Source organism: Alligator sinensis, unplaced genomic scaffold (genome assembly GCF_000455745.1).
Source record: "Alligator sinensis unplaced genomic scaffold, ASM45574v1 scaffold593_1, whole genome shotgun sequence".
Classification (NCBI taxonomy): Eukaryota; Metazoa; Chordata; order Crocodylia; family Alligatoridae; genus Alligator; species Alligator sinensis.
In genome coordinates, this window is record NW_005842415.1 from 1,290,309 (window position 1) to 1,304,183 (window position 13,875).

At 39.9% G+C, this 13,875-nt stretch overlaps 1 protein-coding gene across 2 annotated transcripts in view; it reads left to right on the forward strand.

Moving 5' to 3' along the window:
- The window catches only part of FGF14 (fibroblast growth factor 14), a 747,107-nt gene extending 734,256 nt beyond the window's left edge, over window positions 1-12,851 (forward strand). For both annotated transcript variants that reach the window (XM_006030051.1, XM_025211592.1), the window contains 2 exons: window positions 8,749-8,947; window positions 12,231-12,851. In XM_006030051.1, coding sequence (XP_006030113.1) covers window positions 8,749-8,947; window positions 12,231-12,367 — 336 coding nt within the window. In that variant the 3' untranslated portion in view covers window positions 12,368-12,851. The remainder of the gene's footprint in view (window positions 1-8,748; window positions 8,948-12,230) is intronic.
- The last annotated feature ends 1,024 nt before the right edge of the window (window positions 12,852-13,875 follow it).

Sequence of the window (13,875 nt, forward strand, 5' to 3'; positions counted from 1 at the left end):
CTCTTCTCATCGTTCTTCTCCCCTTCTGTGTTTCCATCAATTGTCCAACTCTACCTCATCAGCTTTCTACTGTCATTTCAATTCCTTACTTACCTACTTCATCTCTCATTCTTACATGATTCTTCCCTAACACAATAATAGCCTTGATCCTCCTTGATCCCATTTTCTTTTCCAAACCCCACCTTGTCTTCTTTCTCCCTTTCATCTTAAAGCTCATTGAATATGCATCTACAATCACTGTAGATCCTGTCCTCTGATTTTATTTCAGACCCTCTCCAGTTTGGCTTGAATTCCCAGGCATTTCATTGAAGTTGTTTTTCCTAAAGTCTCCAATGACCTCTTCCTAGCCAAAGCTCAGGACCAGTACTCCATCTGCATCCTCAATGACATAGCTGCCCTTGGGACAATTAATCATGCTTCTCTTCTCGAAAGTCCTCCTTTTGCTTCTGTAGCACTGTCCTTTACTTGTTCTCTTCTTTCCTCCTATAGTGTGCCTTTAAATGACCTTATCTTCCACCTAACATGCTATGAAGGGTTCCACACAGCTCTTATTCTTCTCCTCTCCTCTCTCCCTTATTTGTAGGCAGTCTCATCCACAAACACACACTCACCTGTATGCAGAAAACTCACAGACCTACCTCTCTTTCCCAGACTTGCCTCTTTTGGCATATTCCCATGAGCGTGCATGTGCGTTTCCCTGGGGACAACTAGTGGCAGCACAGTTATGTCACTTCTAGTTGTCCCCAGGAAATGCCCCTGCATGCGCACTCTGGTGCACAGCAAATTGCCTTGCATGGGATAGGGGAGGCTTCAGCAGCCTTACCTGGGGTCCTGGGGGCATCCCGGGGCTACAGCAGCAGCAATCTGGGCATGCAGAGCCTGGCTGGGAGCTAGTGTGTGGCTCTGGCCATCCAGGCTCCCGTTTCAGGCAGCGTACACTGCTGTCACATGCACTGCCCCACATTTTTTCTCCATGTGTTTTTTAGATACCAGGATTTTCCAGTATCTAATTTTGCTTCCATGCTGCAAATATGCAGCATGGAAAACCTATTCATGTTCGCCCCGTGCTTTTTGTGGCACATCAAAAACCTTTGACGTGCTACAAAGTGCACGTTCCTGCTTGTGGGGGATGTGGGCCTTTCTGTCCAAATTAAAATCTAGCCTGTCCTACCTGGATGTTTAACCACTAGAGCAAGCTCAATATGACTCAAACATGTTGCCTGTCACTCTGCCTAGTAACCTGGGTGTCAACTTCAAATGAGATTTTTTGAGGCCCTCACATTCTTTCTACATAACCAACTATAAGATAAGGCATTTTCTATCTAGTCATATAACACAAACTGCCATCCAAACTCTTATCTTGATTTCTGTAGCATTCTTTCCTTGGGCTTTGACAAATATAGTCATGCCTTACTTATTTGCATTCAGAATGCTTCTGCAAAGATCATTTTCCTACCCCATTTCCTTGACTGTGTCACCCCCTCTTTGAATCCTTTCACTGTCTTCCCCTTTATTGCATAAAATGTAAGTACATGTTTTCATTGTCTAGACTCTTCATGAACTAACCCTTCCTTACTCAGCTTATGTTTTACAATTAGACTATTGACACCTGCCTCCATGACACCAGCCTCCATTGCCCACATGTTAAATTATTGAACAAGCAGCTTTGTGCTTTCCTTCAGGCTACCTTCCCACCATTCTTAAAAAGAGGTCCTTAGAAACACACACAAAGCTACTTTATTATATTTCTTGAAATTCCTGCTTAAAATTCTGTTTTCCAGTTATGGCTTTATAAAGCCTGACATCTTTTGCACCGGTGGCATGCTGAGATTATGGCCTACCATGATGGCTGATATTATCTAGTGTTCTACTCTGTCTGTGGGGTGTTGGTTGTAGTTGTGTTGGCCTAAGGATGTAGGCAGACAAGGTTCTTTGGGTAAATATGATATCTTTTATTAGACCAACTAAATAGTTGGAAAAATTGTTCTTTGCAAGCTTTTGGGCACAAACACCCTTCTTCAGGCATAGGGAGAATCTGTTGTATCTAGCCTTATACTTAGAATTTAAGCTGTTTGGGTTGAAGGCCATCTTTCTCTCGTGTTTCTGCAGCACACAGCACAGTCGGGGTAGAAACAGACATCAGCTCTATTTTTGGGTTTTTTTGTGGTTGACACAAAGTGAAAGCAAACAGATGTCCATACCTTCTGTCATACCACAAATGCACAAGTTTGTGGCCCTGATAGAGGCCAGGAATAAACTGGGGCACTTTATTGTGGCCCACATGCTTGTTCAGGGTGGAAGAGCTCAGGCACCCTGAAGCTGCCTAGGTTCTCCAGTCTTCCTAAGGCAGGAGCTCTGCAGGGTTGAGGGGTCCAGTCCTGTACACCCCAGGCAGGACAGGCCCCTTTAAGTGATCTGGCATGCATTCCTAGCAGCAGCACACAGCAGGGGCTGCAAATAAGCAAATAAGAGGGATTTCCCCATGCACACCTGCTAACACAGAGCAGGGGGCTCTGTGTGAGTTCCCCCCTGCATGCTTGTAGGTGAGTGTGGGGAAATCCCTGGGATTCCCCTGTGCCCCAGTTAGGGCATGGTAACAAGGAACTTCAATAGATGTCCCTGGAGTGCAATGAGCTGTGCCATGACATATTATGTAGCAGCCAATCACGCTTCACTGAAGATGTCTGTTTCCAGCTTGGGCTCATAGTTCATGACTGGGCTCTTAAGTACCTTGTAATACATAATAATAATCAAGGAGTCCAAAACACAATTGCCCCTGTGAGAAGGTGTTGATAGCCAAATCTTGTTCTTCCTCTTTGTCAGGGAGGGGCAACTCTTTCTCCCTGAGGGAAATAAATGGAGCAATACATGATCCAGCTAAGTTGATAAACAGTTATGGACCCAGTGAGAACTGAAACAGTCCTACCTGCATCCCAAGACTGGATAATTGATCGTTACCTGCTTCTGATCTTTTTGCTAACTTCCATAATTTTTGGCATTAAAGGTGATAAGGGATTGTCTTACATTTCTAGTAAATAAAAACTGCTTTACATATGTAATCTTGTGAATTGGTTGTAAACTCAGTCCTTTACCTACCACCAGCAACGTATTTGCCTATAAAGGATCTGTGTAGCTTGTGTTGTCATAAATAGAAAAAGACAGTTTTGTTTCCTATGTATCAACATAACAGAAATGTTAACCAGAATACATTTTCTGTGACAGGATCCAGATTTGAATATACCAGGCTGTCTCCACCAGTCATTCTACTGGTCATTTTGATGTAATACAAAACCTCATTCTTTGGGCAGGCATTTGATTGGGAAGGCTGGTTATTAAAATGGGATACAATTTAATGGTGAAGAAGTTACTTCTTTTTTTTTAACATTGCTTGAGATACCCAAAGGCTTTGGGACTGGATCAGATCACACCATAGATTCACCAAGGTACTTCCACAGCCATCAGATAAGGTCTTTGAATTCAGCTGTATAACATATTTGTTTAGAGTAACTATAGTAGTCAGGATTGAATAACTCTGGGTGTGTCTAAATGAGACATTTACTGCAGAGTTGCCTAAATAGCTCCATAGTAAAGTCTCAGCCGCTACACATGCAGCCCTATTAGGCCACAGTAAACCAATAAATGCCACCATAGGTTAGTAGTTGTCAACACAAGTACTTTCCTATGGCAACATTTAGTGCGCTGCAGCGCATGTGTACACTGATGAGGTTGACTGGGGCATGAAGGTGCTTCAATGCAGGGGCTCTGCACTGGCACCCCCTCATGCCCCAGCCAGCCCCTCCACAGCACATTGAGCCAGGTCGGAGCAGCCCCAGGAGGCACACTGACCCCCCGGGTCCCCTGCCAGCTTGGGTTGCTCTGACCCATCTCATTGCGCAGTAGTCCTGGGCGCACACATAAACATTATGCCTGGGAGCAATAAACTCTGGTGAGAACTGCATCAGAGTTTATTCAGTCAGATTAATTTCACATGTAGATGCACCCTCTTTGTTATTAAGCAGAAATACAGATAGATAGCTTCTATTAAAAATAACCTACCACAAATGGTAAACTAGCCACAGCCTGGCAATTTAAAGTTAATGCTTATAGTCTGCTAAGTCTGACATTTTTTATTTTCTCAGTGCTTTGAGGGGGGGTTGAATGTGAAGGTAGCTGTGCATTTGAACTTCCAGCATGTTGATAATTTTTGACACATTTCTGATGTGAAATAAGCATAAAATGTTTTTGGTTAATGAAAGCTCCAGTTCTGCAATCTCATTGTGGGCCTGACTCTGCTGGAGACAGGACTGTAACACTAGATTGTAAAATCTTCAAATAAAAACTCAGGACCCAAATGCCTGGGACCCTTTGCCAATAAACAAATACTTATTTTGGAAGTTTTCAAGTTTGTATGAATAAATAGTGATTTTTTCCCCCCAAAATAAATAACATCTGTTTTCTACAAAATTGAAATAAAGGTTGATAAGTAGTTTTTAAATTCCTATGAAGTAAACCTATACACATTTCTATCCACATAGAGGAAGTATTTACCCTTGTATTGTAGAACATCTCTTTATACTTTTGTTAAATATATGGATTAATCCTAATTTTTACAGAAGTTTGACAACTATGACAGCCATTTTTCCTACCTATTTTTTACATCAGTTTGGAACAGATTCCTACAGACCTTGTTCTACTTAAGACTGATTTTTAGCTACAATTATAATCTCAACAAGTAATGCAAGTCACAATTAAAAAAAAATGTATGAGTCATATAGCTAGTATTCTGGCCTGTATCTAAGACTATCCATTACATTTCTGTTTTCTAAATTTCTTTGTAAAAAATTTTTTTTATGGTTTGTTACCTAAAGAATTAAACGGTTTAAAGGGGTTATTAAAAGAAAAACATACAAATATTCTTTATAAACAGCATACCCCAACTGGGGTGGGGTGGAGAAGCAAAGCTAGTAAAGATAAATGGCATGAATTTGTCTCTCAGAAAACGTGTGGTGGCATTTGTGATCATTTAGATTTAAAGGGAAACAGAATATTGGATGGAGAAAAGCAGCATGTGTGTTCAAGAAGCTGAGTGAAAGCTTTGTGCAAACTTTTTGGTTATCTTGTGTTGTTTCAGCAGCCTAGGAAAATGAGAAATGTAAACAGTATACGAAATGGCATGCGTTTACCAGTCAGTTCTGCTACTATTTCAACTTGTCTTCTGTTTTGCCTTTGATTCTCCTTGAGTCTTTCTGTGAGTTGGCATCAGTTCAAGGAGAAAGGAAGGCATCACAGACAGCAAACCTCTTAAAAGTCTGGGACAGCTTGCTGGAAATCTGGTATCTGGTGGGAAAGGTGACGTTACAGTCTAGGGGTTTCCTGTATCTTGTCTGCAGGTTTTTATTCAAACAGGTTGTAGTTCATACATGCTTGTACAAATGAATTATTCTACAAACAGGAAGGGACCGCTAGTGATAGAACAATATTAAGTTTATAAGTAGAGACAGAACTGTCACACACTACAAATAAGTATTACTTATTGGAACACTATAATTAGTAGTATTAAAGAATTTAGTCTAGGTTCAGCACTTAAGCATGGACTTTGCAGTTATGTGCCTTTAAGATTTGAAGCTAACTATGATGCTGTTGAACAGAGCTTTGAGGTGTATGGCTTGGCACACAAAGATAACAGATATGTTTTACTCAGAGGGCACAGAAGGTCGGCAAAATTATGAAAGGCTGAAGAGTCAATCTTGGAAGTTTTTGAAAGAGAAAGGTTAACACCGTGATTCCCTTGTAAAGCATGAAATTGTGACTGGGATCAGGAACAAAAATAGAGACTACTGGAAAATCCAGTGATAGCTCTTGACAGATAATATGTAGAATTTTAACCAATGGAATTGACCAGTTCAGAATAAAAAGAGATTGTAGAACTTGCCAATGCCTGCAAGCAATGCAGTATGCTTTGACTTGATACTGCCTGATCCTGTGTGGACACCGCACTGATGCAAGTGACTCCAGCATGAACACAAATAATTTTGCTACTAGAAGTCTTGCTATTTTAACTTCTGTGTAGACAAGGGCTAGAATTGTTACTGGTCCATTTCTGTTCACTTATTTAAAAAAGACAACAAGAACACACCACACTGCTTTTATTTTCATATACAAAAATAACACTTGTATATGTAATTAGCAATTCAACTTCTGCTGTTTTGGTGCTATATACCAGTTTTGTAATTAATTTTTTTTTTTTATTAACATGTATTTTCAAGTGTTTTTTCCTCCCTAAGGTTTATATTAAAATCTGTTTCCTGTGCCTCCTTTTTATTTCTCTTGTTATATTTTATTCCTATTCACTCCTGTTAATAAAAATTCACACTAATTGTTTAAATAGATTAGATAACCAGATTGCCCATAAATTTGTGCTTTGAGCTGGATGGCTTCCAAAGGGTTCAGACAGAAATAACATCTGAAATGTTTCAAAGGGCTTTGAAACACCTTTGAAACATTTTAAAAGGATACCGTACAGATGTATAAGTGGGATAAAAGGCTCCTAAGTGTGACAACGTAATGCCTGCAGGAAGCACGTAGTATGGGAGCAGGTACTATTTAATAACATTTTGTTCCACTGGCTTGTCCGTCCTCCAGTATTCCCAAATACAGTGACTCTCCTCCCCCCCCTCCTCCACCCCAACTCCCAGCACTGACCACTACTGCATGCTCACCCCACCTCCACCCCTTTGCACTTTCTGCTCCCTGGGGTGCTCCCTGGGGCTCCAGCACTCAGGGCTGTGGACACTGGGGGTCCAGCAACTTTTGGCATTCTGGACCCTTGCTGCTCCCTGTACATCAGTGCCAGGGCTCCTGGCCCTGGGGTGCTCCAGTCACCAGGGCTTGCAGAACTTGTGACACTCTGGAAACCCCAGAGCACCCAGGTGCCTGGAGCAGCAGCACCCTGAGTGCTGAGAGCCCATGTCTTGGATGCAGATAGCCATTTTCTGGCTGTTACCTCACTGAAGCCTCTTGCACTCCAGCATTGACAGTCTTTTCCACTATTATGGAAGGAGGTGTCATGGAGTTCGCTAGGGACAGTGCTTTCTTGAGACCCCTGCAGCTTTGTCTGGTCTTTAAGAGTGCCCCCCAAAGCCAGCCCAAGCTACTTTCTATTCCGAGACCCTGGCTTTTTGGTTCTTCACCCTCCCTGGTTCTCCAGGGCCATGATTCAAGAAGCTAGCATCCAGTTCAGCTCCTGAGAAAGGGACGTTGCCCCTTCTTGGAGAGAACAAATGAAACTGTCTGCTGCTTAGAACTTTAGTTGCAAGTCAGTAAAGACAAAGGCCATCCCGCTAGAGGTTCTCTGCCCTCCACAAAGAGTTAAGCAGTTCCCTTGCCCCAAATCCAGCCCACATAGCCAAGAGCAGCCCCAAGGAATGCTCTGTAGTTCTCTTTCCAATCTGCCCAGCTCCTGGAAAGCTCCTCTGCTTATGTCCCTCTCCATACTCTGTCCCCAACCAGAGTATGTCAACTATTATGCTCTGTCAACTATTATGCTCATCTCATTCAGCTTCCCCCCAACCTCCTGGGTGTTGTCTATCTTCATGTGTAGATGTGTCAAAAAGCTGTTCCGGTCTCTGTTGATGCTAGAGGTCCACCTTGTCTTGTCCCACAGGTAGGCAGATCTCTTACTTCACTGACTCTTAATCCATTCATTCCCCATATACTAGCTTTAGTGATAAACTGAGGCATACAATATTATAACAACATAAATGTATTTAAAACAGAATTATCACAATAAACCCATAGTTCATCATGGAAGCAGGAAGCAAGGCTACAGGTGACTGATTATCCTGTTCCTCCCTCTGGCTACACCAGCAACATGCAACAACAGAGACTGTCAAGTACTTTAGCTGGAGGACACAACAGGAGCTGCATGACTCTTATGCAGTGGAAGCACAATGTTTTAAAAATGTTGCTAAGTGTGAAACATTTAAAATGGTATGTCTGCATCTGCCCTAACTAGCTTGGCTTGAAATGGTGCTGAACACCTGCTGTATCATTGAATAAGACTCTTTCCAGCAATATCAGCACTTAGGGTCAGAATGATGTGGTCAGTGAGAATTGAGTAGGCTCAGTATCCCTTGGGAACAGTCATTCTGCCTAGTTGCATTCTTTGGTGATTCTCTACTGAACGAAACAGCCTTCAATAGCATTTGAGACCATAGCTCCACTAGCAATATAACATACTTTTTCATGCATGTTGAAATCCTTGTGAGGACAATTTTTTCTTCATTTGTATCATATTAACTGTTTTCAATACAGCACGAGGGTCAGGGGGTGCAGGTGAAAGCTGGAATTTACTACACTTGGCAAATAGGTGAAAACTAAAAAAAAACAAAAACCCACCTTGTTTTCACTGGGGCTCTGATGTACTGTCAGACGTGTTAAAACATGAATTCATTCTCGTGTAGAAAAATAAGCACAATTATACTAATACCAAGCTCTTAGTATTTTTAAACACTAGATATCAACGTTCCTTACAGAGGAGGTAAGTACTGTATACTTGTCCCCATTGTACGAAGTGGAGAAACTTGTAAAAGGTAGTCCTTTAAATCAGGTCTTCTGAGTTTCTGAGGGCCATGCTTTATTCAATGGACCAGCCAGGTTCCCAAATTAGCACCAAAACACTGTCAGAAATGACATGATAGATTTAGAGCTTTTGGGATATGCTCTAACATTTTACATTTTTTCCCACAGGAACTTTTTACACCGGAGTGCAAGTTTAAGGAGTCTGTTTTTGAAAACTATTATGTAATCTACTCATCTATGCTGTACCGACAACAGGAGTCTGGTAGGGCTTGGTTCCTGGGGCTTAATAAGGAAGGGCAGGTCATGAAAGGAAACAGAGTGAAGAAAACAAAACCAGCAGCTCATTTTCTACCCAAGCCATTGGAAGGTGAGCATTGGTCCATCACAGCCAGATATGCTGAAATATTTAAAAGTCTCTCCCTTGAAGTTCATAGTATGACAAAAGGAAGGTGAAGGGTTCTATAGTAGCATTTCTGAATTTGCTTGGCACACAGAGACACTACTCCATATGGCAGTTTCCAAGATTTATGGAGTGTTTTGTGCTCCAGCACAGTGCGCGCTAGAAAGGGCACATGTAAAATGGCCTTCCATGGGATTAAAAGGTCATTTTTTTAGTTGAAGTGAAATCTTTTTTTGAAGTGCATTGTGCTGTTTCAAAACTATGTTCTAGTAGGAGCCCAAATTGTTGTCAGTATTGCAGTGGAAAAAATATTCCTTTCATTATCCAGAATAATGATCTAAACAATAAAGTATGCTTTAGGAAAAGTATACATATGGGGAGGCATGAATGGAATAGATGAAATGTCAGCAATCTAATTTAAGAGCTTCCTAACACAATGTTTATAAGCTAAAGTATACTGCAATATTGAGCCGATGATGTATTGCACACATGTGCATGCCAGCCTTTACACTAGTTTAGGAAAAGGGAGTAACAAATAATGTCTTTAGTTGTGCTAAACTTATAGATACCATGCATTATCTGGCAAAATGTGCTAATTTATATCTTGAATATGGAACTGTCCATTTGTCCTACTTATTCTAACATTTTTTTTCATCTGTGCTTGTTTGTTTTCTCTTACACTCCAGATTTCATTCAGTTTGGTGCAGATTGTTACTCATACCTGCAGCTGTACTGAAAAGTGTCTCATTAGTTAACATCTTTAAAAAAATAGGCTTTTCTGAGTAATGATTTTTATCAGCAGTGTCATTTGTCTCCTGCAATTCTGAGATAACTGTAATGGAAAAGGTGTGGAATAGATTTTGAGGAATTTCAAACCTAACTCATGTTGTGTGTTACATTTTCATTATGCAGAGCAAAATGGTCCCAAGAGCCCTGAGTGGCTGATAGTCACTTCACATCTCAGTTTACGTTGATATAATTTTGTATTCCTATTCCTTGCAATGAAGATAGCCTTTAAAATGTTCACAATTCTTCAGCACTACCTGGAGAGAAACTTCAACCCTATATAATAACTAGTCCAAGGGTAGGCAACCTGCAGCCTGAGTGCCAGAGCATGGCATGTGAAGGCATCTTGCTTGGTGCACACACCTCAGGGTAGATGGCAGGGAAGGGGCTGGGGCTGTGTTGCTACAAGGATCTGGCCTCTTGTGGCTCCCCAGCCATCCGCTCTGGTATGCCAACATCTTATAAGTCAGGGTTGCTGGTGTTTTTGGCACTCTGCCCAAAAATGTTGCTGACCCCTGAACTAGAAGTTAGCATTAAAAAAAGGCAACTATATTTTTAAAGCAATCACTACACAGTCAGATTAGGGAAAAAGTGTTTTTTTCCAGTAGAGTATGTCATCACTGAGATGTGTTTTCTCAGATTTTCTTTTATTATTAAAATAGCTTAAGCAAGGCTTAGAAATAAGTTGCTTTATATTGCCTAAGAGGGTCATCAAAGATTAGAGCCATGCTATGTAATTCTTTTCCCTTATGGTTCTAGTGTATGTTATTTCACTTAATATTTTTGTAGGTCATGGTGTTATTTCATCATGTTTCTAGTTAGTCAGCAAACCAAAGTGTCCTAAAAACAATTATGGGGGTGCACTCTAAAGACATAGACCATCACCAGTGCTATGTACCCTAGAGAAGAAATTTAATTTCAAACTTTCAAAAGCCATAAAAGGATTTGGACTATGTTATTGGGACTGTTAGAACAAGTTAAGTACTTGATTAGTTAATGATGTTATGGGCCCTTCATATCTATTATGAAACTTCTCAACATTGAAGATCAAGGTCAGTACTTTGATGCTACTGACTCCTATTCTAATTAGTCAAGGGAAGAAGGGATTGTGCTCTCTATAGAAACACATAACTTCCCCCAAAACCAATGTGCAACGATTAATTCTTTTGACTGCTTTGACATCTCTTTTAGCACTGCTCTGATATAAATAAATGCTACCAAAGTTATGTGGAAGTGAAATATTACCTTATTCAGTGACATGGAAAATGAATTATCCACCAGCATTAATCATTAAAAAGCAGCTTAAAGCTGGAACTTTGTAATTGAACATAGGTATTTTCCAAAAAGGATTTTAAATTGTTAGTCCCCTGTTGAGGCCCAGTGGGCTATCTCAGTGCTGCTATAATAGTTAATAGTTTAGACTTGAAGTGTTGTGCATTTCAAAATGTTTTTGGCCATATAGCATGGGAAATTTAGGCACAAAGAAATAAATCAACACTAACTGAACTACTTTTGCTCTGTTTGCTCTCTGGAACCATTTGTAGCATACTTCCAGCACAGCCTGAACACTAGGCCCAGATTTTCCCATTAGGAGTTAAACACTTAAATATTTTGGAGGTTATAGGCCCAAGTCCCTTGTAGGGATGCAGGAGTAAAAGGAATATCCTGGGTCACTGCTGCTAGTCCCTTGTTAACTATGCAACCATGTCATAGTAATCTAATCCTTTTCATAAACTGCTCAAGTGCTATCTTTTAGTCTCCATCTGTCTAATCTCATCAGGTTTTGTTTTATTTAAACATTCTGTGATTTTGTCTTTAAATGCATCTTTCTTTAAAGTCATTTAAAGATGAGGATGAATGCCATATATTAACTAGACTGTGAGAAAAATATGAAAGTAATATAAATAACGATTGCTTAAATGATTTTTCCTTAATTAAAAATTGAAGCTCATGATTGTGAGACTGTCACTTCAGTTTCTGACACTGAAAATTAATGTTCTCATGGTATTTGATAAAGAAATCACTTAATGATCTACACAAATGTCTAGAATCCTTAAAAATGTAATCAGAAAATTCAGTTTTGACTTAAATTATCTTGTAATGAGACAGTACAGTGCCTGAGGGTTTCAACTGAACAGCTCATTTTTATGTCTTGTATAAATGAAGGTAGAACAACTGTTTCTAATTTCTTAAACTTCTATAATCACATCATAGTCTCCTTTTAAAAAACAAGGTACAATTTCCTGCTGCACTTGTTAGTCAGATGTGATGAACAAACACAGAATGAGATGCTTGACTGGGAGGGCAAATATAATAGTGGTTTAAAGCAGATGGTTCCTTTCATAGTAGCTACTCTCCTTCACAAAAAGACTAAGGGAATATTAAAACATTTTTTGCTTGGAACAACGATATAAAAATGAACACTACTGATTTTTTTTTCAATCTGTCTTCTTTCCTCTATTAGTTGCCATGTATCGAGAACCATCTTTGCATGATATTGGAGAAACAGTGCCAAAGGCTGGGGTAACTCCAAGTAAAAGCACAAGTGCATCTGCAATAATGAATGGAGGCAAACCAGTTAACAAGAGTAAGACGACATAGCCAGATCCTCACAGGTGTTATGACTTATTGAGCCCCGAGTACAGTTGAGCAATTTATCCTTTCCAGACTATCCTACTGTGGTGTCTATGGATCAGCTTGAGGCAAGTGAATACTTGTTCTTTGCTGTTTCTGAACTAAGTTATTGCGAGTGGATGAATCTCAACATGTAGCTCCACCCACAACAAGAAGACACCTGGATAACCAGCTAAACTCAGACCATGGAATGCCCTACCAGATATGGAATGCCTTTTTAATATCTTTTCTGTGACTGTGACACTTCATGTGAATGACATACTTCACAAGTACACTTGATACCTTGCCTGCTGACAGTTACCCATAATCCCTTTTTGAGTCCAGTTTCAGCGAAATCCATGTGTTTTAAGTTCTATTTTGTAGCACACAAATAATATCAAGTAATTTCTAGTTAGACGCTGTAAACCTGTGCTATTATGGATTTCTCTTCTTCCCTTTTTTACAAGGCTGCTCGCTCCACTGTCTGTGACCTTTTGCAGGGATTGTGTTTCTCTAAAACTTAAGTGTTGCAGGTGGCTTAGCTCTGAAAGCAATCAGGGAATCAGGAAGCCTTCAAAAACCTATTATTATAAATTATATCTATAAAGAATAGAATTGTCGTCTCTGGCTTACAGTATTGATTAAATGTGAATAAACTTTAGTAACAGATACTGTGCTCCTGAGGTTGGCATTAGTATGGAGGGAAAAAGTGTCAAACACAACCAGTAGAACGTTTTCTGAGACTAGTGTTTGGCATCCCCCTATAGTTTTTTTTTTCTGTGTGTTTTATACATATCACAAGCTTACTGGTAATGGTAACATTTGCCTTGCCCAGCAAGCGAGACCCACTCATTTTTGGGAAAGTGGGTCCAAAGAACTCTGTAGGCCTTGTAGGCCTGAATTAAGGCTCATTTTTCATCTACTAATCCTCATTATTTGAATAAAACAATAATTGAGACTAACAAGAATTGCGCTACCTAAATCCATCTCAAGTATAATACTTTCCTGTTTTTAATTAACTAAACTTAATGCCATCAGTCTTTTGGCTGTATTCCACTCTTACTCAGCAAAGCATGGGCAAGGATATTTTTGTGTTCTTTTTGCAGCAGCAATGCAAAGGGTAGTTACAAATTATAGTTTGTTTTTGATGTTTAAAAAAACCCCAAGTTTTAAAACTGGACATATTAGAAAAAATTAATTTGACTTATTTATTTTTTAGCTCAGCATGTGGAGTCCAGTTCTATGTATTTCACCTGTATCCCAGTACATACCTCTAACCCAGCTTTTTAGGATGTGCCCACCAAATTGCTAGATTAAAGGTGCCTTGCCTTGATCTGTGTATACTGTACTTTCTCCTACATGAAACTAGAGGAAATTTCAACTCATTTTGAAATTGAGTCCTTGGATCATATTCAATTGCTTCATGAGAACCATTGTTGACACTTCATTGGTATCAGTCAAGAGCAATGAAACAAATTTAGAAAAAATAGGAATAT